General features: G+C 45.8%; 2 protein-coding genes across 4 annotated transcripts; both read right to left on the minus strand.

Moving 5' to 3' along the window:
* Nucleotides 1–1288: 1288 nt before the first annotated feature.
* Nucleotides 1289–9183, minus strand: kxd1 (KxDL motif containing 1). Its single transcript, XM_069192867.1, has 5 exons — nt 9100–9183; nt 7653–7779; nt 6768–6920; nt 4202–4248; nt 1289–2792 (listed from the first exon to the last, which is right to left on the minus strand). Exons 2-5 carry the CDS (start codon nt 7745–7747, stop codon nt 2551–2553), a joined length of 537 nt encoding a protein of 178 aa, XP_069048968.1. The 5' UTR covers nt 7748–7779; nt 9100–9183; the 3' UTR covers nt 1289–2550.
* A 1146-nt stretch (nt 9184–10329) lies between these two features.
* ovch1 (ovochymase 1) lies at nt 10330–21977 on the minus strand. 3 transcript variants are annotated; one of them, XM_069191979.1, is made up of 13 exons: nt 21894–21977; nt 21323–21427; nt 19761–19944; nt 18032–18107; nt 17244–17448; nt 16754–16896; nt 14808–14964; nt 14364–14396; nt 13693–13912; nt 13344–13501; nt 12406–12504; nt 11786–11922; nt 10330–10540 (listed from the first exon to the last, which is right to left on the minus strand). In XM_069191979.1, the coding sequence occupies exons 1-13, from the start codon at nt 21922–21924 to the stop codon at nt 10376–10378; spliced, it is 1713 nt and encodes a 570-aa protein (XP_069048080.1). In that variant the 5' UTR covers nt 21925–21977; the 3' UTR covers nt 10330–10375. The 3 variants fall into 3 exon arrangements, with proteins under 3 accessions (XP_069048080.1, XP_015207382.1, XP_069048079.1); XM_015351896.2 differs by having other exon boundaries at nt 17244–17433; nt 21746–21946; XM_069191978.1 differs by having other exon boundaries at nt 21746–21946.
* Between the last annotated feature and the right edge of the window lie 1061 nt (nt 21978–23038).

Below are 23038 nucleotides of genomic sequence, written 5' to 3' on the forward strand. Positions count from 1 at the left end.
GGTTTAGGGATTCTGCAAACACCTTAAAATCAAACTCAAAGAGTCCTAGGAGTCCCTGTGTTTCTCCAGAGAATTAATGTGATGTTTGTCTGAGATTAAACTGAGACTGCAGCAGTATTACCATCTCACAGCCAGATCTCGGCTGAGCAGGACTGAGCCTGGTCAGTTCTGGGATCAGAAGCATTTAAGGAAAACAAGTTTGCTGCTGCAAGTGCCGCTGGTGGAACAGTAGGCGGCGCTCTTCCTCGTAGACGATGCTCCCGTACAGTGATACTGTGCCGTAGGATGTACTGTCCTTAAGAAGATACACTACACAGAGGATCTATTTGGTTAAGATGCTGTTGCAGTTTCTAAGAGTTTGGGCATCAACACTTAGATCTCTGCTAATCTCCACTCTGGCCTCCCTGAAGTTCTCTCTTAACTCAGGAAACAGTATCTCACTCCTCTTTGCTGGTACAGAATGGCCTCTGTGTCTCCCAGTTGGGGCTGCTGGTGCTGAATGGCTGCTGTGTGTCACAGGTTACTGCTGTTCTCAGTAGGGTCCCCTACTGTATACTATGTAGTCCGAGATCCTTTGGGATGTAAAGAGCTGAATTAGCAGGCCTGAGAGGGCAATACAATCAGCACCTTCTGACACACTGGCTCTAATATTCGCATTCAGCTTTTAATCTGATCAGGAAAGGAATTAAATGTGATCTTATAACAGTATGGCTTGTGTTTCCCTCTATATTCTTCTTCTTCTTCACAGCCTTAGTCCCAGACTGTCCTGAGGTCAGCTGCTTTGGTTGCTCTTCTCCACTTGTCTCTGTCGAGCTCATCTTCCTCACTCACTTCACACACCTCCACATCTTTTCTCACACAATCTATCCATCTCTTTCTAGGCCTGCCTCTTCCTCTGTTACCTTCCACCTCAAATTCCATTACCCTCTTTGTTACTTCCTCAACGTCCCTCCTCATGATGTATCCATATGTGTTTCCCTCTATACTATGGAGTAAAAATGCTGTCCCCAACAGAGATTTTTATTACACTAAAACAGATAAATATTTTGATGCAATGGTGTTTTTAAAACATCCCCGTCTCAAAACCATGACCTGAAATGACTGTTGTGGTATCACAGGGGTCAGGATGAAAGGTTCACAAATGGCAGTGAACCCGGGTGCGAGGAGCTCAGCCTGCACATGCAGACTGCAGCACAGGCAGCTCCCTGAGCAGTGCGTGGCAGCACTTCGCCATTCACTACTGTCGTTGTGCATCAGGAAGAAAATTATTATGGAAAAAAAAACAAACTTTTAAACAAAGCTTAATATTTATTGCAATATTTCACCATATTGCAGGGCACAAAACACAAAGACTCATACTGTTACTCCAAGCATCTTTACTCCCCGGAAGCTTGACAGAGTTTAAACACCAGTGCTGGTGCAGCAGGCTGCCATATACAGGTATGCCTGCTCAGCCGGACCTTGTCGTCTTGAATTTATTGTCGCTTTAGTCAAGATTTGCCAAAAGCTGCGGCTTCTCTCCAAGCTCCAGTATTAATTTCTCCTAAACATTTTTATCATCGGTTTCCCGAAAGGCATGGCGCAGATAGATTTGTGAATTGTGAAACCTGTATTTACAAAAAAAGGGAAACAAGTTTGTACATTACTTTTGTCAATTATACTGTCTTATACAGTACAATTCCCCCCCCCCCCACACTGTGGTAAGTGGTGCCAATGGACTGAACACAGCCCAGCAGAATTAACCACAACTGAAGGGGTAACTGAAATTAACTGGAGTAGTGAGAGCAGCTCCAGACTCCAGGCACCTGCACAGCGCCCCCCCCAGGAGAGTGGATAACGCCTCCCTGCTCCTGCAGTCTGACACAGTCTGGATCTCAGAGGGCACAGAGGTCACTCCTGTCACTGGCTCAGGGCACAGGCCCCGTTACATCGGCAAAACGGAATTACCATTGATCAACAATCCTGATATTGCATTCAAGAAATACTCTTGATAATCATGATTATTGTCTGTTACCTATAAGCATTAAATACAATGAACACAAAACTGGCATTCTAGTGCTTGTTAGCTCTGAACTGAATGAGTTCGGCTGCAAGAGCTTCACTGTCCTGAATGCACACAGCACATGGGAAAGGTCACAGTGGACTGAGGGTTACAGTGCCGAAAAGCCTATTTCTGCGGGGACCTCTGTAAGTCTCTTCTGTACCTAACTGGTAGTTTTCCTACGGCGTTTAAGGTTAGACACATTCACATTTCATGTAAGTGGTGAAAACGCATACGACCCCGGTTATTCAGATAAGAATCACGACGATCACGATCACCAACGAATGACAACTGATATAAGGAAATTTTTGTCCCCCCCTGTTGGGTGCAATATTCAAGTATCGGCTTGTGTGCAGCGAGCGCTCCCAGTGTGACCCGGGCCTGCGCCTTTCTTCAGGCAACTAACTCACAAGGCTTGTGCAAACGCCACACGGGTCAGGACGGCCTGCTCCCAGTCAGCCGAGAGTAGCCAACTGTCCGTGCAGGACCACCGGGGCCCACTCCAGCGCTCACTGCTCCCCCGCGTCCTCCTCCCCGCTGCAGGGCTGCCTCTGGCAGGACGAGGGGGGCGTGTCCGGCTGCTCCTGACAGGAGTCCTCCGAGCAGCGGCTCGCCGTGGGCGAGATGATGTCGGGGCTGGAGGCGCCGGACTCCGTGCTCTGCTCAGAGGTGGCCGAGGTAGTGGCCGTGCTCGGGGCGATGTGGTCAAACTCGTCGTCGTCGTCCTCCAGGATGGGAGACTCGTGGACGTCTGCGAACATCAAACCCCAGAAAATTTTTAGAAGGGTTGTAAACGCAAGGTGGACAGTTTGGTTGCCAGTAGTAAGTTGATCACGGATTTCATCCATCCTAAAAGAAGGCAGACTATGAACATTCCTGGCTAGCTTGTTCCACCCTCCCACAACCCTTTGTGTAAGGCAGTGCCTCTTCTTCTCAGTTTTTCACATGCCTCCACCTAGTTTCCACTATTCACTATGCTATTTGTGAGCAGAGTGGCGCACGGAAGCGTGCTGGGCCCATAACCCAGAGGTCGATGGATCGAAACCATCCTCTGCTAGCTGTTTGGGCGGAGCGGTGGCTCTGTGGCTCAGGATCTGCGTCTGTGACTGGAAGGTTGCTGGTTCAAATCCCGCGGCCGGCAGAGGAATCCTACTCCGTTGGGCCCCTGAGCAAGGCCCTTAACCCCACCTGCTCCAGGGGCGCCGTACAATGGCTGACCCTGCGCTCTGACCCCCAGCTTCTCTCTCCCTGTCTGTGTGTCTGTGTCTCCTTGGAGAAAAGCTGGGGTTATGCGAAAAGACAAATTCCTAATGCAAGAAATTGTATAGGGCTAATAAAGAAACATTAACATTATTACATTATGCCTCCTCTGTTCATTCTGAAATCCATGGAACAAATAAATGAAACAAAGCTGCTTATGAAGACCTCAGGCAAGCTTGGGACAAACCACCATGTGTGATAAAGCCCAAGGTAACAGAGTGCTACCACCTCTGTCCCCAAACCTAGAACCCAACAACAGGTACAAACGACAGGAGATCATTAAGCCCATCAAGACCATTGCGGTAAGCAGCTAACAGATCTAAGGATCTCTTTCAGTTGTTAAAAGAAAGACCTGCTATTATTAGGTATATTATGAGACCTATTTATTTCAGAACCCAAGGACATGAATCACCCACATACTTGCATTCCAGCTTTCACTACAACAAACTGTGATACCAGCAACTCCCACAGGATGAGGGGAACTGACCCTTCTTAGGCTCTGTCTTTCAGGAGAGACTGACTTCCAAGGCTCTTCTGTCAGTGTCTCTGCACCAGCCTCAGTTTAAAGCACCAGCAGAATCCCTAATCCCGACTGTGGGAATCTCCATCAAGAAGCTGACAGCAGGGAGCCTACCACAGAGTAGGAGCATTTCAACTGAGGTGCTGCTGCTGCTGTTCCTGCACATCTGAGGCTGGTTTTCCTCCAGCAGAAAACATTACAGGGCAGCAAAATAAAACAAAGGATTTGCAGCTCTGGATCTCCCTCTCTTCATGCAACAAGTCTGCAAGGCAGTCTGACCTAGCACAGCTCCTAGCTGAGAAACACTAAGGGCTCCCCCTTGAACAGTTACGTGCTTTTGTAGCGACTGCTACAAAATTAAAAAAATAATCAATACTTACTACTAAAGGCATCTGGATACTGCTTTGCAACCTTGCCCTTCAGTGTTCTGCAATTAAAAAATAAATAAAACAATAAGCATGATCAATAATCAATAGCCATTGTCATTAGGATGACATTTTTATGGAAAAAATATGCTGTGCTATTGAGAGCCCAGAGCGCGTACAGGAAGACTGGAGAGTCATGACCAGCCAAGGCTCAGTCCAAACCCACTTCATCACAGGCATATTTTATGGACTATTCTGAAAACCATTGAGGATTCACTCCTAATTACTCCCAAGCGCCTGATACACCATCACAAAAATGAAAATAAAGTTATCAGCAGCCTGGCTACATTTTCCAGCTTGATCTACCATGGTTTTTGGTGTGGGACCTGAAACTGTTTTATTGATTAATGGTACATGTGGCTTCAGCATTTCATTCTTTCAAACTTTTATAGACAGAAATCCACACCCATTTAAGAAGTTTGCTTCCTCACTTATACAGAGCTTTCCAAATATATTCAGACTATTCATGACATAGTTTTCACACTGCGGTCATGACACTTTTACAACCTACTCCACATATTGAAAGCAAAAAAACAAAAAGTAGTAAGGAGATTATATATATTCTATGGTAAAAACAGATGCATTTATGTGCCCAAACCTACATTAGCAAGGTATTTTAGGTTAGTGGCCTCTGTGTGCCATATATTGGTTGTCATTCCTTCAGAATAAATACAACTGTCTGTGTCAGATAGTGAATTTCAAGCAAAGATTCAGCCATGAAGACCAACCATGAAGCATTCAAAACATCTCAGAGGCCCAGGTCTCAACAAGGGTATAAAACTTATCTGAGACCCTTAATATCTCTTGAGCGAGGTGATGAAGCTGATTATGAAGAAGTGAAAAAGCACACAGATACTGAATAGACCTGGCCTCCCCTCTAGGCTGAGCACCTGGGCAAGGAGGAAGCAGTTTAGATGCAACAGTGAGCCCGGCAGTGACTCTAGGAAAATGACAGGGTTCAGGGGCTGGGATGGCAGAAGATACTGATATCCAAGAATCAACAATATTCCAGTGACTCCACAGAGGACATTTCACATGGAATTGAATAAGAAAAACATTTCAAAACCCACAGAGTGTTTGCAACAGAGGACCTCAGTCAAACATGCAGAAAAAGATTTTGTGGCGAAATGAGGAAAAAAGTGGAACCCTGGTATCTAAATGCAAAGTATTTCATCTGGCACAAACCCAACATAGTGCATCACTCAGTCAACACCATGCCTACCGTCAAGCATGGTGACAGAATTATGTTATAAATCTGCTTCTCATCAGCAGGAACCGGGAAGCTTCTCAAGAATGATGGGAACATTATAATATCCTTATATCCTTGTACTACTAAAGCCCTCTTCTGGACACTCCATCAAAGCACTTGACAGGCAATAAGGACTCCCCTACACCACCACCAGCAGAACAGTGACGGAGTACTGGAAAATCCTGGAGGAACACCCGTTTCAGGCCTAAAACCTGGGACAAAAATCCACCTTTCAGTAGGAAAATAATCCCAAGCACAAAGACAAAGCTCCCCTGGAGTGGCTTAAGAATAAGAAAGTGAATGTCCGCGAGAGGCCAGTCACAGTCCAGTCGGGAATGTGGAAAGCCTTGAAGACTGCGGTTCATAAGTGGTCCCCAAGCAAGTTGAGAGTGCTTGAAGAAATCTGCCAAGAAAAACGAGCACATATGCTGATGTGAGTTGGAAGAGACCCCAAAAGACTTGTGGCTATAACTGCTGCCAGTGGTGCTTCAAGCAAATATTGAGTTTTCAGGCAGAATACGTATGAGTTCAACATATTTCATTCTTCCCCTTACCCTGACTGCACCTTATCTACCCTAATAAGTTATTTTAGCTTGGGCATCATGGTTTTGAATACAATATTCATTTAAATCAGATGTGTGTGTGCATGATGTTAAATAGTCACACAATGGGACAGCATAGGAAGGGTCTACATACTTTAGCAAGGCGCTGTAAATGAGAGAAGTTTGAATTGTTAGTGGAAAAAAAGAGACGGATTTTGAGTCTGTTAGAATCTTAAGCAATCTAAAAAAATACCTCATCCCACAACCTGTATTTTCTTTGGGTCATGTTTGCGCTCCAACATCCAAGGTTGTCTCCCATCTGAACTGCAGCCCTGAAGTCTGATACCTGTCTTGATCAACAAGTGATCTGTTGTTCCCAGAGCTGCTCTCTAATGTTTCTGCTTCACGCCTCGGGTCATCTCCCCCAGATGTTGTGCAGATGCGGAGAAAGATGGATCCTGCACCTGCTGTCTGTAGGGACACCTGCAGCGCAACAGGGCTCATGCCCCGAGCCGCTCTGACACATCACCCCTGCGTAGAGCTCGGCTGTGGGACAGGACCTGGACTGTCCCCTGTCTAGGGAGCTGTCCCCTGTCTAGGGAGCGGGGCTGTGTGTGCCTGGAGCCCGCAGGCGACTGGCCTGGATCCTAGCAAAGTCCTGCTAGTCCGTGAGAGAGTATGGAACTCTCCCAGGGACGGTCTTTTGGGGGAGGCGGAGACAAGCCAGCACCTGATTCGGCGAAAAATGCTGTCCAGATCCTTCTTCATCTCCACCAGCGTCCTCGTGTGGTGCTGGAAGCGGTCACTCATCTGCTGGAGACGCACGCTGGACAGGCCGTTGAAATTCAGAAGCATCTCGTTGGTCTTTTCAAACCGGTCCAGCCTGCAGGAACACGTCACATAGAGAAAGTGCTTGGAAGCTGGACGAGACGGCACACCGATATCCCTTCCAGGATTTAAAGAACAAAAAACAGCAATATAAAACTAAAAAAATTAAATCTAGAATGAAGCCAACATCTTTCCTATATATTATTTGTTTTTTCAATGTAACTGGCTTCATCACTCTGCTCTCCTCCCCACTGAGAGCTGGTGTGTGGGGAGTGTACTGGTGCACTCTGCTCTCCTCCCCACTGAGAGCTGGTGTGTGGGGAGCGTACTGGTGCACTCTGCTCTCCTCCCCACTGAGAGCTGGTGTGTGGGGAGTGTACTGGTGCACTATGGATGCTGTCGCATCATCCAGGTGGGGCTGCACACTGGTGGTGGTGGAGGGGATCCCCATTACCTGTAAAGAGCTTTGAGTGGAGCATCCAGTGGAGCTATTATTACTGAAACCTGCGCCCAGAATCCTGCCCAGAGGATTCTCTAGCTCATGTTGATGCGTGTTGTTTGTTTGTGCGTTTTCCTGATATTGTCTGCTGCCGTAAAACAAATTGCCACCTCGGGGACAATCGAGAAACTCTCTCTCTCTTATTTATGTATGTAACAGATGTGTTTCCTTCAAAAAAATAATTCCTGTGTTATACAACACAGATATATCTGCATGTCATCTGACAAAACGTTTTTTTTATTCTCAGAATTACAGTGCAGTTAGACGAGAGCCACGCATCGTACTCACATGTGCCTCTGCGCCTGGATGATGGCGTTCACATCCTCAGAATTGACCATGCTGAGCATCCTGTCGCAGAACATGCCGGAAGCAGTCGGCTCCATGCTGAGCCTTCGAGCAAAGAACCAGCAGTGTCCTAAATGGACAAAGTAGATATAAACAAAAAGACACGCAAATTAAAAGCTGGTAAATTGAGAAATAACTATGAAATCTTTCATTCATTAATCAAACAAAACGTTAAATCAGTGTTAAAGTTATAGAATGTAAAGGGATCACAGAAATTTAAATGAAAAATGACAAGAAAGGAGGAAAAAACAGACACTACGGGCAGTCCTGAGCCTACTCGATCAAACATCAGTGACAGGAGCGTGTCAGGGGAATCGAGGTGTTGTTGTTCTACACTCGGAGCAGCACACAGCAAGGAGGAGATCCGGCTGCTGGGAGGTCCCGGCGAGAGTGAGAGCAGCAGAAATAAGACGAGCTCTGGCAAATCATGACCACACTCAAATCGCTTCTAATGTGCAGAGGACACCAATCCAGGCAGAACTGTAAATAGTGCCGTAACTGTACGAGCATCACACCAGGACGCAAAGACTACAGACCGGGGCAGACACCTGCCGAAACAGAACTGGATAAGGGCAAGTCACAACGAACAGGAAGCAGAAACACGAATCCCAGACATCAGATGGGCAGAAGAAGCAATGAATGGGGAAGATGCAGTAGAAGGGTGCAGGAGGTCCTTCCTGGTTTCTACAGCTGGGGCCTCGTTCGAAGCCGCATGTGCACTGAGCAGCTGCCGCGGTCTTCACTGAAGAGATTTACTTGGAAACACGGGCATCGAGTGCACAGCACCCCTGCAGCCTGGAGTCAACGTCACACGGCGACTCAAACAGCCACGTACTGTACCTCCCCAGCACCAGATAAAACGCATATACTACCATGCACGCTCAGAAGCGCCACCGGCTGTCGGTAAAGCCAGTGCATCGCAAGACTGGAAAACGACACGCGTGCAATTTGTTTACTGGTGTCAAGCCTAACTGTTCAGGAAGCGAATTTTAAAACACCTCACACACTTTTTTTTTTTTTTTGAGACCGATTCGGCATTCCGAAGACGAAACGAGCAAGTGTCGATTCCGTATGAACCACTTCTGGACGGTTCCACAGTTCATTTTTTTTTAAGTCCGCATCTTCAAAAGGCTCAGCCGACCTCCTGTTATTTGACAAGTGACGCGTATTTGAACCGGGGCTGCCAGCCTCCCCAATGCGCATCGTATCGCTCAAACTCGCACTGTCACTCGTTCAAGAAATGAAGAAGAGGAGAATGGGCATGATGCAGCTCTCGGATCCTAGACTTGTCTACTGAATGTTAGGAGTAACGCTCGGAGTTTGACATGATCTGGTATGGAAGACGCGAAATAAGCGGCATCTCTTCGTTTTGCTACATCTGTAAACTCACGCCTGCTTCGCCAAGGGTTGCCGTGGGTGTAATCCTGGTTAATGTTTACTTCCACAGCCTCATTTAGTTGTAGTAAATAAACGTCTCCAGCCCTTCCTCGGTTGAGCACGACTGCGCTGCGCTCACTTCCGTATTGCGGAAACGCACAAGGGACTTCCTGTCCGGCGCGGAACCACGTGTGCACGCTGGCGGAAGAGGCGGATTCCCAGGCCCTGGAAGTCCTGCGTTTTTAATCTAAAACACTGCCCGTTTCGTATCAATACAGCACCGATTACTGCAGGAGGATGGAGCACGGGCGATCTTTGGCCGGTGGGGGGCGTTGTTCCTGCAGGTTTTCCAGTGAAATATTAAATAAAGCAACAATCCAGCTTGTTTCCATGCCATATGTCCTCTCACTTTCAGAATTAAGAACAGCTATAAAGAAGAAGGATACCATTCGACCAGTCTAGCTCTCTTGGTATTTAGTGGAATTCGGTTGTTAAGTGATCCAGGGTTCTCCTTCAGTTGTTTCTTCAGTATCAGCTTCAACAACATGGACAGGTCACTTGTTTCATGGTGTATTGATATGAAACTGTATTGATATGAAACTCATACTCAGAAGAAGATCATTAGATCTCTGGCTTGGGCTTTGCCTTTCGTGCATTTACAGCATGTAACAATGCCAGCTTCAGAGCCACCCAACACCAGACCACTACAGGGATGTAGTAATGCGCTGTATCCCAACAGGCTTTGCAAACCTCCTGTGGCAGGAGACTGGTTCTCCAGCTCAGCTGATTGGTTCCTGAGAGATGAGCGCGAGATGCCGAAGGGCCTCAGGCCAGGGGCTCCCACTTCCAGGGCTGGAGTGCCACACAGTTGCCGGCCTTCCTTCCCACTGAGCTTCGTCACTGAGCTGGACTGAGAAGTTGCTTGATTGAAATATTTGCAGGATTTGTTTTATAGTCTGAGTATGTTATGTATGAAATGCAATAATAAAAGGCAGCCTCCAGCATGTTTAAAAAGAACAATCTTTTGAATTGATAATATCAAGTCAATTAAGGGTTCAGTTATGCATCTAAGCAGCCGCGTGGTCCTTCAAGACCGGGACGGAGACCCCTGGCTTGGCTTGACCCCTGGATTATCATATCAATCACCAATCGATCGTATCATTTGTCAACCAGAAAACTACCTCCTAATCATGTGAAGAATGATCCGAGTCAACAACAACAGCAAGAATTCATAGCCAGTGAATCGAGCATCTTGGTTAAGACTTTATTTCAGACGTGCTGCTCAGTATTTACACCTCTCCCCACGTGACGTCTTTTATCCAGGACCTGTAGGCTGACACCCTGGTGAAGACAGCCGGCCTGTGCGCTGTGCAGGTCTTGCTGCCCCAGGTGAGCACGCCCCACAGGGAAGACACACCTTCTCTGCTGCAGACCAGCGCCCCTCCGGAGATCCCCTGGAGGGAGGGAGGACGTTTGACACAAATTCTCTTCAGTTTATTCGAGACTCTGATGGTTCACAGTCAGGCTCGGGGTTCATTCCAACTCCCTTTCAACCCACTGAAATGGGCAAAAAGTGGACCTGAAACCCCGACCTACTCAAAGTAATTCAACTTTAATTTAAGCAAGTATAGAGTATAGAAAAATCAGACTCTGTAAAAACAATACCTGTACATATACCTACATCGCTGTTCAGAATGTAGCAGAAGACCTCGTTGAACTGGGAGAGACGGGTTTAAATAAGAGGAATGTCTTATGGAAGACTGAGTAAATCCCCACACAGTACCGATACGGGAGACGTTTCATTCATACCAAATAAAATTCTAGGACACGCTACTTAAAGTGTAGTTGAATTGTAAACGTTTAGATGGTAGGAGAAATAAAAGATGCACCTTGCCCATGTCTGAGAACCGGTGCAGAAATGTAGTAGGAGTGTGGTATTTAGTCAGGTTTCAAAGAGATCTCATGCTGTAATGATGCCAATGCAAGTATTCCAGCCCAACCAAGACCTGTTGATTTTAACCATGGTGGTGCAATGCTGCATTTTGGAAATTGACTAAAAGGCAATGGCATGGTAGAGCATGTTCTGTATGAGTACAGATGCTGTTAGGCCACTGAACAACAGACAGCCCAATGAAATACACACAATGACCCATGACATTACTGATCACTGAGCCCTGGAACAGGCACGTGCTTGTCTCGGCTCCGAGAGGAGCAGTGCAGGATCCCACCAGACAGCAACTGTGGCCTGATGTACACAAGACTGCCCTGTGCTGTAGCAGACATTAACCAACGCAAGTCTGGTCAACAAAATAGCAGCATGCCCCCAACAAGAAGAGATATTTTACAGATAACTCTTTTAATTTGTTGCAATTATCAGCAATACGTTACTTTTGACACTTAGTTAACTGTATATTTAGGATGCAATGGTAAAATGGCTGTTTTAAATGAAACAACAGCGGGATTTGAGCAGAAGGCACAGAAACGACATGAATGGACTCTCTTTCACAACAGTGCAGATTACCAGAGTGTGTTCCCAACAATTAAATCCATTACCAATCTGCTACAGTATAGCCCATCTAAATAACATGATAAATAACATTAAAATGTCCGTCATCTCGAGCACTGTAAAGTATGAAATACTGTATCTGTACAGATGTTACCGTGTTGTTGCAAGAGCGAATGGAAATTGAAGAATATACCATGCAAGATCTGGATCCAGCTGCCCCTGCACAGATGTGGGTCTTAAGAATAAGGTCTTCTCCCCAGCTCTTTCTACAAGACGTTTCATTAACCAGCTGTATTCTGGCCTGGCGCAGCACATCCGGGTTAATATTTGCTGGAAACGGATTGGAAACAGACACTTTGAGAGACGTTTTTAAAGGGAAAAAAACCCCATCTCACTAAACACACAGCAATATTTTTTAAAAAAAGAAAAACTAGCACAAAGTTTTCAAACTACATTATAATGAAACCTCAAGGGGAAAAAAATATTGAAAAGAATAAAGAATTTAGGACGAGCCCTGAAATCTGACTTTAAAGGGAAGAGTAAGCAGAAGGGCCTTTAGTGAACTTCAGCCATGATTTTTCTAGGGTTTTGGCCCTCTCGCCCTCAATCCAACGTGCGTGGCCTTGAAGATGGGTTTCCTAAAGCACAGTAACAGAAGCTGCACACAGGAGTCAGGGTCCCCGAGTGCAACAGGCGTTCCACACTCGCGTCCCGGATCCCGCCGAGGAGACCAAACAAAAGGTGGGAGAGCGATTGCGTTGCCAGATCCGACCCAGGCTGCTTCCCGAAAGGGGCAGCAGGGATTTGACTCACGGGCAGCGCTGCTGGACCCCCAGCCCGTCGTCACACAGGACCAGCTGTCATCCAGGTCGACGCTCTCATCCGGCAGGCAGGCCGGAGCCACGGCGTCACCTTCACAGGAAGAAAAACCACCGCAGATTCACAAACCAGCGCGGCTGCGAAATACATTCTAAACACGTTTGAAGAGGGCGGCACCTCAGTAGCTGCCATTGCGGTCTCGCACCACTGGGGCCCTGGGTTCGAGTCCAGACCTGGAGAACTATCCGTGTGGAGTTTGCATGTTCTCCCCATTTTTGCATGGGTTTCCTCCAGGTGCTGCAGATTCCTCCCACAGTCCAAAGACATACCAGTAGGTTAATTAGGTTCTGGGAAAAGTGGCCCTGGTGCGAGTGCGTGTGTCTGTGTGTGCCCTGTGATGGACTGGCGTCCTGTCCAGGGTGTGTGGGTGTGGGTGTGGGTGTGGGTGTGGGTGTGGGTGCGCGCCCTGTGATGGACTGGCGTCCTGTCCAGGGTGTGTGTGTGTGGGTGTGGGTGTGGGTGTGGGTGCGCGCCCTGTGATGGACTGGCGTCCTGTCCAGGGTGTGTGTGTGTGGGTGTGGGTGTGGGTGTGGGTGCGCGCCCTGTGATGGACTGGCGTCCTGTCCAGGGTGTGTGTGTGTGGGTGTGGGTGTGGGTGCGCGCCCTGTGATGGACTGGCGTCCTGTCCAGGGTGAACATTGCTGTGCACCCCTTACTTGCTGGGATAGGTCCCAGCTCCCCTGCAACCCTTGATTGGATACAGCGGTTACAAAATGGGATGGACAGACATCTTTATTCATACACACTGCAGGTTCGATAGGAAAGTGCCTCCTGTGCCCTGTCAGAAGACCCAAACATGCACAGAACATATCGGAGCCTCTGGGCGACAGGCCGCGTCTTCAGATCGCGCTGCCGGCCAGTCCCATCCGTACCTAATCTGGCAGGCGTCTGGAGGCGGACCAGAGTCAGGTCGTCAGTCGGGGGGAAACTCCCATTATCCGCAAGGCTGTAGACCTCATCTACTCGGATGATCTGCGCTGGCATATACGTCAAGTCATGTGCGCCCAGGACCACATCATCGGTTTTAGATCTGGAAAAACAAACCGCATCCAACTCCACTCATATTTAACCTGCAAACAAAAAGGCTTCAGTATTATGTAAATTGCAACTGTATTATGGAATTATGCTATTTTGCAACACTACTGGACTTCCTATTATTGTAATAAGCCTCTGGACAGTGCTATGGAAAGCCCTCCCCAGCAGGGGGCGCAGGCGAGGTACCTGCAGTCGCAGTGCCGGGCGGCCAGCACCCAGCGGGGATGGATGAGGGTCCCGCTGCAGAAGTGCTGCCCGTTGCTCTGCAGGCTGACCTGCCAGGGCCAGGAGTGCGGACAGGCCACGGTCACGTTTTCCACAGTGGGCCTGCCTTCGTCCAAGCCAACCACCTCTGCGAAGCCCGAGCTCATTCCACAAGGCTTAGTACTGCTCGTGCCGCAGAAGTCTGGACAGGGCAAGAGTTTCAACAGATTGCTGTCCTCAGAGCACATGCTAATAATTTACTAAAAGAAGTACCAAATAATTCCACATAAAAGTCAGAAGGGAAATCTCCATCAATGCTATTTGACACACTACCAGATCTGCAGAACTGGGGGATCCTTAAGAACAAAGGTCTTCCTGGACACAAATATCAGGGCTACTCATTTTGCAATCCTTTCCAATTCACTCCATTGCGGTATTCAGATCCAATCTGCTGCTAAATCTATAATCTATAGTGCAATTAACCATGGATCTGATTATACTCAAGATCGGCAATGGAGCAGATTAAAAAGGCTGGAGATCGTGTGGGCCTGTTTTTAAACCATCATGTCTCTTCAGAGACAAGATTAAAGGAGCAGAGTGACCCAGACCCAGGCTGGTGAGACTGTCCCAAAAAACAAAGATCAAAATCCTACCATTGCGCTTGCCTGAAACTCCAGCAGCTCCCTCTGTTCTAACAAGGAAAAACAGCATTAAGAACACAGTGCATGGGTGCAGCTTCAAAAGAATATCAGCACCTTCCCAGACAATAGATTTACTTTTACAGCTATGACCTCGAAACCCAACAGAAACTTTTCTTTAAAAAAAGTTAAAGGTGGTGGTGGTGGTGGAGGGGAGTCCCCATTACCTGTAAAGCGCTTTGAGTGGATTGTCCAGAAAAGCGCTATATAAGTGTAAGCAATTATTATTATTATTATTATATTATTATTATAAAAAAAAGGTCTCATGTAGGACCCAGGCTTCCTCAAATTCACAGCTTGCCATGGAAGAAAAAAAAAAGCCTAAAAATCTTCATTTTCACCGGTCTTTGCAAGCGACATGTAAGGTTCCTGGAAGGCGCCGTGCGTGACCACGCTCACCCTGAATCCGGTCGCTGATCCAGTCCAGGAAGTGGAAGACGTCAGTGTACACGCCCGGCTTCTCCCTCCGCGCACACCCCACCCCCCAGCTCACCAGGCCGCCCACCGCAAACCTGCTCCCCTCCGCCTCGCAGGACAGGGGCCCCCCCGAGTCGCCCTGGAAACACAAGGGGGGCCTTCACCAGAGTAGAAAGAGCAAACGGAGAGGACCACCCTGTTCCTCCGAGCTCCTGCGGAGGACTGGACGACCGCAGATTCAGAGCCGGGACAGGGAGAAAGAGACACGGACTCCTTCACTGTGCACAGACTGAAAAAAGACAATCACCCTTTTAACAAAGTTTATATATACTGTAGTAGAGATTGCACGGCTTGCTAGAATGTGTTCTTATTGTAATATGTCTATTGTGGAATAAAGTTTATTTTGCTAAAAAAATACAGAGAGGATATCTCCAACACCTAACAGAAAGCCACTTAAGGTTTTTTGTGTTTTATCAATCTAAGGATCTCGAAATGAGTTTCAAAAATACGGCTTGGTATTTATACCCAGTAATCCACAGAGTATAATAATCCATCACTATTATACTAGATAATCCAACAAATATAATACTCCATCAATATTTCAACAGATAATCCACACTTGAATAAAGTGGGGAATGTAGTAGCCCTTCTGTTTTCAATCCTACACCTCTTAATTTCTGTTCGTGGTTTCTTGGGGCATTGGAGCCCGCCTGGGGTGGAGCGGTGGCTCTGTGGCTCAGGATCTGCACCTGTGGCTGGAAGGTTGCTGGTTCAAATCCTGCAGCCAGCAGAGGAATCCTACTCCATTGGGCCCCTGAGCAAGGCCCTTCACCCCAGCTGCTCCAGGGGCGCTGTATAAATGGCTGACCCTGCGCTCTGACCCCAAGCCTCCCTCCCTGTCTGTGTGTCTCATGGAGAGCAAGCTGGGGTCTGCGAAAAGACAAATTCCTAATGCAAGAAATTGTATCTGACCAATAAAGTGATCTTATCTTATAGTCAGTGTGGACTTGGAAAAGGTACAGTAGGTCTTCCTTAACTAACCTCTTAGATTTCTTAGAAAAACTACAACATATTGTGTGGAATATTTATATTTTCAGAAGACTCTGAATTATGTTCCTCAGATTATTTCTCACATCGCAGGTAACAGGCACTCAGAGGGTAAGTGTCTGGATGGGGAAATGTTTCATGGTCAGAGAATACAGAAACGGGATGTTTCACTATGGGCGATATGTTGAATGTGAAGAAACTACTTACAATATGAAAAGAGTTTGTGTTCGCAGATCATTTTAGTCTCTTGGATATAATGAAAAAGCCAAAGCTGGTCTGGAAGTTAACGAACAGCATTTGAATTGAGGGATGTTAAAATCGTTTAATGTGTCAATATTCTAATTTAGATTATTTGTAAGCAATAAGCAAAGTATAAAACAGGTTAAATATTCACAATGTGTGAATAAAAGACGCATGTGAAAATTGTATTGAAGTGCATTTAAAACCGAGCACAGGAGGTGCTTTACACAAAGCGTCATTGGAGTATGGAACAAGCTACACAGTAATGCTAGAGAAGCTGACACTATGGATTCCTACAAGATATGGGTTAGTAGAAGTCGAAATTGTCCAAATAACTTTCATTTCATGCCCTTATGATTCCTGTGGTTGATTGTTAAAGTCTATGAGCTTGATGTCTTACAGCTGTATGACACTACACTATATTGTGTTTGAAAATGCATTGTACTCTTAAAACAGCAGGACCTGAAGCAGGAAACCCCCATCTCAAAAGAATCAGGCAGTGATTCCCACAGGAGCTCACTGGGAGTTAAACACCACTGCGGTGTCACACCTGGACCATCTCTGTCATCACTAAAGGCTTGGCAAGATAGTAGTGCAACTACACAACTGTCACTAAGTCATCTCGACCGCCATCTGCCTACCTGGCAGGCGTCCTTCCCGCCCTCTGCTCTGCCAGCACAAACCATGCCGGCACTGATGCTGCTGCTGTAGAACTGGCTGTTGCAGGTGTTCTGATCCAGGATGGTGATGTTGACTTCCTGCAGTCTCAGAGCCCGAGGCCCGTCTGGATTGATACAGCACATGCATTTTGCTGAACATTTATGAATTAAAAACTAATCAAATTTAGGTGTGCTTCAGCAGTATTTGTTAACCTGAATTAAAAAGGATTATTTCAAAAAAAGAAAACTAAAAATACTGGACAACTTAAATGGCAGATGAAAAAGACTAAACAGTCTCCAACTCAATCTCCAAGTCTCGTTTCTTTCTTCCAATGTGATCAATTTAATATAATTCCAAATAGATTTGAACTCTGTGTTCACCAACTGGTTTGGGAAGCAATAAGAACTCTCAATTTAAAAAAAAAAACAACCTTTGATTAACAGTAAGATCAATTTTGTTTAGTGCACTTACTTTCACTTGTTGTGCCCCATCCAGTCACAGTGCACAACTTGGAGGGCTGGAGCTCTATAGTCGGTAGGAGGACTGGTCTCACACAATTATTGAAGTCCAGAGGCTTCTCCAGCTTCAAAAGAGCGATGTCATTCTTGTGCGTCTTGGGATCGTAATCTTTGTGGCGAAGGATTCTGGAGATTCCAACAGTCTGCAAAAAACCCCACTGAACCTGCATTGGAGTGGTAACCATGCAAGCTATAAAATATGCTTTAACACCCACTTAATACTCCCCCTAGGATATTAAACTGGTCAACACGTGTACTACTTTTTATACTACCAATAGTGGCATAAAGGGCTCCTTATTAAAAGAAGAAAGTCACAATCCAAGAGCAAGCTATAAAATTACAGCTTAATGGAAACCAAGTACGTCACTTCTTTAGGTTCCCACCCTTGCCCCCCTTCGCCCCTCACTGCCTGGGCTCGAACCCGGGTCTCCAGCGTCACGCAACAGGGAGCTTGCCAGCTGAGCTAAAGGAAACTTCCCCAGCCCGGGCGGCTGAGATCCCTGTTATACACAGGGGCATATTTGTTACACGCAGTACATCTTATTAACTACTGTGTGTATGCACCACCTCTTCCATCTCGGAGGAATTGAAGAAGTGCCTCATCAGAAGGACAGATTTAATCCTGAAATTCCTGTCTGCTGGTGTAGAAGCTGTTTCTTCACGTTGGGTGCTGCACCATGGGGAGAAGGCAGATGGTGCCCAGTAGGATACCCCTTTCAGCCACAGAACATGGGGGTTTACCTGCTGGCATGTCTCCTCCAAATTGTCCAGGTCATGTTTCCCAGCCAGGACTTTCCAGAGTACTGGATTCGAGTATCTGGAATTGAAAAAGGTTTCTTTCTCTCAGCCAGGAAGTTGAATGAGCCTCACCAAGTGGGAAAACACCTATGTGACAAAACCACACCAAACTCCCTCTTCCATCCCATGGTTTGGGATGCACTGATGTCAGGAAAAGAAGTTCTGCCATTCCAGGCCATTATTACATTAACATTTTCTAAACCTGTAGTAAGGGGCATAATATATTCATGAATATATACTCCACTCCTTTTCATTGCTTTTCTTGAAAGCCAAAAGCAACAAAGCCATGTGGCTTCAATCTCAGGGCATCAAGGGCCGATCGAGGTCCTTGGTCTTTTTAACCTGGTGTGAGTTGCCCAGGTCATGGATAATTCACGCGTGTTAGACCTCACACATATTTCTATTATTTTGGTCTGAAAACTACAGTACATCTCAGAAAATGGCAAATGCACAGGAAACCTACACCATTAACACCACCCTTGAAAATCTTTACGTGCGGTGATGCACATCAGGCTGGAGGAGAACAGCAGCAGCATCAGTTGAAGTAGGATCATGGAGACTGAAGGACTGTAAATCTTATATCCATATTTCTTTCAGACAGACCTTTGACATTCGAACACTGCTGTAATACTAAAAAGTATTTTCTGTGCCTCTGATGATTGATTGTCCCAGAAACAAAGTTGTAGTTTTAAGCCAACAATAATTTTAGAGTATTGAAAAACTTTCTCTAATATTTTCCATTACTCTACATACTGTACCTATAAATTATGGAGAATGCCTCTCAAGTCTCGCATCATCTCCAGCATTTTTAACTCCTAGATTGATCATATTTGACTTGTAACATGGGGGTTCTAAAGGATCAGATACAATGGACTTGAGAATTATTAGCACCCTTGATAAATAAAGAAAAAAGCTGCATAAAATAAACAGCCCAGATAATGAGCTACATTTTATGCCCCCCAAAATGGGAAAACTACAGACTTTTGTTTTGAAATGATTGTATTAGAATAAATGTTTTTAACTGAGCAGTTCTACTGTATTTTGTTCACAAAAACACAAGTGTCAGAATTTTTGGATTCCCTGTCTCTAGTATTCAGTTTAATCTCCTCTGGCACGGATTATAGAACACAGTCTTTTCCTACAATATTTTAAAAGGGATTGGACCAATTCTTTCAATAGCATCAAACCTTTGTTTCAAAGCATGAATTTTTTAAAATATCCTTAATGCTTTAACTCAGCAGAACTATTCAATATGTTTTTAATTATATCATTGACATCTAATGTTTTAAGGCCACTTCTTGGCTTCTTGACCCGTGTCTACTCCTCTACATTTTGCTGAGGAATTGTCATTCATCCAAATCGTTATTCTGAGCTGCGCACTTTCTGTGCAGTATGACATTGTGTGATTTGGGGAAAAAAGAGAAAAGCACATCTCATGAAAGTGCCTTTTCAGGTTACAACTCCAGTTTAGTGTCACACTCCAGCATGATATCCAGCGTCTGTCGGATGTCACAGGACCTTGACTAGGAGCCACGAGTAAATCATGCTGGAGACAGCCTGCGGGGCTACAACCCACCAGAGGGCAGTCCGGGACCCCCAGAGTGCAGCGCTGCTCACGACACCCCCGCCGTGAGCAGAGCTGAGGAGGTGCGGGTGGGTTCCGGAGACTCACATGTTGAAGCAGTGTGCGGCTGTGAGGACCCACAAGGGCCCGATGATGGCTCCTCCGCACGCAGGGGTCGTGATGACCTTGAGGCAGGCCTGCCAGGGCCAGGAGTGGGCCCAGGCCTCCATGCCCCCCACAATGCGGTCCTGAGGCCCCTGCATGGGCATGAAACTGCGCCACCCCGCGATATCTGCAAAGACACGTGGGAATGGGCCACACTTTATAAGACGTGCAGCACAACGTCATTCCAAGTATTCCAGCACACTGCAGGCTTGTGTCCAGCTTCGCACCTGCCTCCCACTCATCCAGGAGCAGGGAGTGACCTGCTGTCATGGACACTAACAACGCAGCACAAGGCAAGGGAGCAGACATGAAGCCTCCCGTCCCTAGTGCTGGTCTACAGACTTCAACAGGGGTCGTCAACCCTGGCCCTTGTACAGCCCCAGTCCAGCAGATCTTACAGGTCACTCCCTGACTTGGAACACACGAGCTCTGATCAATTAAGTCAGCTAACTGGTTTAATTAAGTCTAGCATGGCCGGTTGTGGTCCTTGAGATCTACTTGCAGTTCAAGGGATGTCCTATACGATCTAAATTGAAAGAAATCATCTGCTTCAGTGAGCAAAAGGGAACTTAAGGAATTTACGATTTAAAGCCTGCTGGGTTTGGACACCCCTGTACTAGAGCCTGCAGTGGAACCCAAACTGCCATTCAGCAGCAGGAGCGCGATCTGCCGTGGTCTAGTGCCATCTGCTGGACAAGACGCGAATTGCTCAAACAGGCAGATGAGGTAAAGGACACTTGTTTGAGCCCTGAGCATCCTTCTCTCCTGCAGTGAAGGTAATAATAATAATAATAATAATAATAATAATAATAATAATAATAATTGCTTACACTTATATAGCGCTTTTCTGGACACTCCACTCAAAGCGCTTTACAGGTAATGGGACTCTCCTCAACCACCACCAGTGGTGTGCAGCATCCAGGTGGAATTTATCACCAAAATAAATGCTCTAAAAAAACATTCTCCATGATTCTTTTGCATCTAAGAGGTCAATTGCAATGCAAAGCACTGAATGACTCCAAATCACAGAGGGAATCATTTTGACGATATCATAAACTACTAGAAAGAACACCCTTTTGCATTCCTTTTAAAGGTGCTCTACAATATTACAATATAAAACTTTACAACAGAATTTAAATGTTACAAAGCTTAAAAAAAAGATCCCAGATGACACAAATCACCCCCCAAAACAAAACAAAACACTGAAGGCTTCCAGGCTAGGTTTAATAAAAGCACCCACTGTGGCTGAGCCGTCCCGGCTTCGACATCAGTAATGCAACGCAAGTACTAAAACACCTTCCAGTGTCAGGTGTAGTGTAGAATCGGATCTGAGGATCTTCAGTATAGACAGAATGATTCATACCAGGTACTTCTAGGTTTTGACCAAGAGGAATCATGTAACAACAAAGGGTTTTAATCCCTGTAGGGAGGGGAGGTGTGTACTGAGAGATTGGTAATGCAGCCATTGACACCCCTTTAGATACTGTCGTTTTTCCATGACTTACCCTCATTCTCCACGCCAAGCAGAGAGGAGCTCAGTGTTTTGGAGACTAGCGTCAGGGGACCTTCCGGCTGGCCTGTCCTAGAGTTAACTGGAACAGCAGCCACACCTAGGTTTTGAGGGGGGGGAACAGAAGAAAGTTCACACGTTTTCCAATTTCAAGGTAAGTTTCCTTATCGCGGTTTGTAAGCCAGGACGCACTACGTGCAGGTTACCCGAGAGTATAAGCGGGAACTTCGAAACTGCGAAAACTCAGTGAACGCAGCGAATGTTTTTTTTTTATTCTTACCTTATCTCGATAAATCACTTATTATTTCATAACAAGAAACGATCAGCCTTTTATATTTCACTTCAATACAATGTTTCTTCCGTCCTTTCATAGAACATTTGATTAAGGTTACGATTAAAATATTGTATTACTTCTTACCAATATCTATCTTCTGTGATACCAAACACCAGATGACGAAGAACAGAAACATTATTGAGCCAAGTCCCCCTAGCGAGACCTATGCCGTTGTTAGGGTGAGATTAGCATGAAACATTACAATTGAAAATAAAAGTTTATTAAAACATACGCCAGTATTTTAAAAGTGCAGTCACCACCATCACGCCCAAAGATTTTTTTAAAAACTGCGTCGTAGCACAGGTACCGCAGCTGATGAACGCATCACACCTGATACCAATCAACTTCTGCGAGTAACTGGTTCATCCAGGAACGAGGTAGAGCGGTCAGTGATCGTATTATCTAAATTAAAGTAATATTTAAATACAAATGTTATACAATTATATTTACTCCACAACAGTGGCATGAAATACATTTACAATTCACTTATACTGTATCATTGAAATCACGTCAGATCAGATAAAAGGTTAACTGCAAAAATAATTAGAAATGTGAAACCAGTTGCTACGTTGCAAAATGCGTTTTGTGTGAAAAAGATTTTTAATTCTCCTATGTTTATATCTCCTGCCTGCTCAGTTGTATCTCTGCGGTCAGATTTCATTTCACAGTTCAAGGTAGAGCTACGCTGATTACATCTGAAGTGCACTGGAAGGGTAGTCTTGGCATTTCATTTAGAACAGTGGTTCTCAAACTTTTTGGACCAAGAACCACCCCTGATCAAACCAAAGCTTCCAAGTAACACCTACAAGTCATCTTCTCATTGGAACCCCAGAAATTCTCAATGACCAACATGAGCATGCGCGCACACACTCACACACACACATATAATAAAATAATAAATATAATAATAAATGTAATAAAAATAGCACTGAGCACTTACTATTTCAGTGAGAGGGGTTAGCCTGTTTCGTCGAGCAAAGCCTTGCAATGTAAGGGACGAGGGCAGTGAGCTTCAAACGCAAATCTGGCTCAGCATAAAAAATAAAATAATGAGAGGGCTGGGTATTTACTCTGTCTTTGGATCCAGAAATCCAACAGTGACTGTCGTTTCAATTCTGACTTTAAAGTCGCATCAGATGAAAACTTGAGCAACATCTCTAATTCAGCACAGGTCAGATCCAAGATGTCTTTATTTGCCATACACAGCAAGTGTATTGAGATGCTTACTCGTCCAGCTGTACCCAGTAACATTAGAGAAAAAAACAATATGCACAGATGACAAACAGACATGGACAATAAATTTAGACAATAGACGTTATTGTACAGCCAAGACAGGACATAGTGCAAATAGTGCAGTACCTTAAAGTGCAGATGCTA

Source organism: Lepisosteus oculatus, chromosome 7, assembly GCF_040954835.1.
Source record: "Lepisosteus oculatus isolate fLepOcu1 chromosome 7, fLepOcu1.hap2, whole genome shotgun sequence".
In the NCBI taxonomy this organism is placed as follows: domain Eukaryota; kingdom Metazoa; phylum Chordata; class Actinopteri; order Semionotiformes; family Lepisosteidae; genus Lepisosteus; species Lepisosteus oculatus.

Coding starts and splice junctions, on each gene's coding strand:
- kxd1 (XM_069192867.1), bottom strand. CDS start 7,747: ATGGAGCCGACTGCTTCCGGCATGTTCTGCGACAGGATGCTCAGCATG. Junction 6,921..7,652: donor ATCCAGGCGCAGAGGCACAT/GTGAGTACGATG, acceptor GTGTTCCTGCAG/GCTGGACCGGTTTGAAAAGA. Junction 2,793..4,201: donor GTATCCAGATGCCTTTAGTA/GTAAGTATTGAT, acceptor TGATGTTCGCAG/ACGTCCACGAGTCTCCCATC.
- ovch1 (XM_069191978.1), bottom strand. CDS start 21,797: ATGTTTCTGTTCTTCGTCATCTGGTGTTTGGTATCACAGAAGATAGAT. Junction 16,897..17,243: donor ATGGGGCACAACAAGTGAAA/GTAAGTGCACTA, acceptor GTATCAATCCAG/ACGGGCCTCGGGCTCTGAGA. Junction 10,541..11,785: donor CTGGATCCAGATCTTGCATG/GTATATTCTTCA, acceptor CCCTCCCTCCAG/GGGATCTCCGGAGGGGCGCT.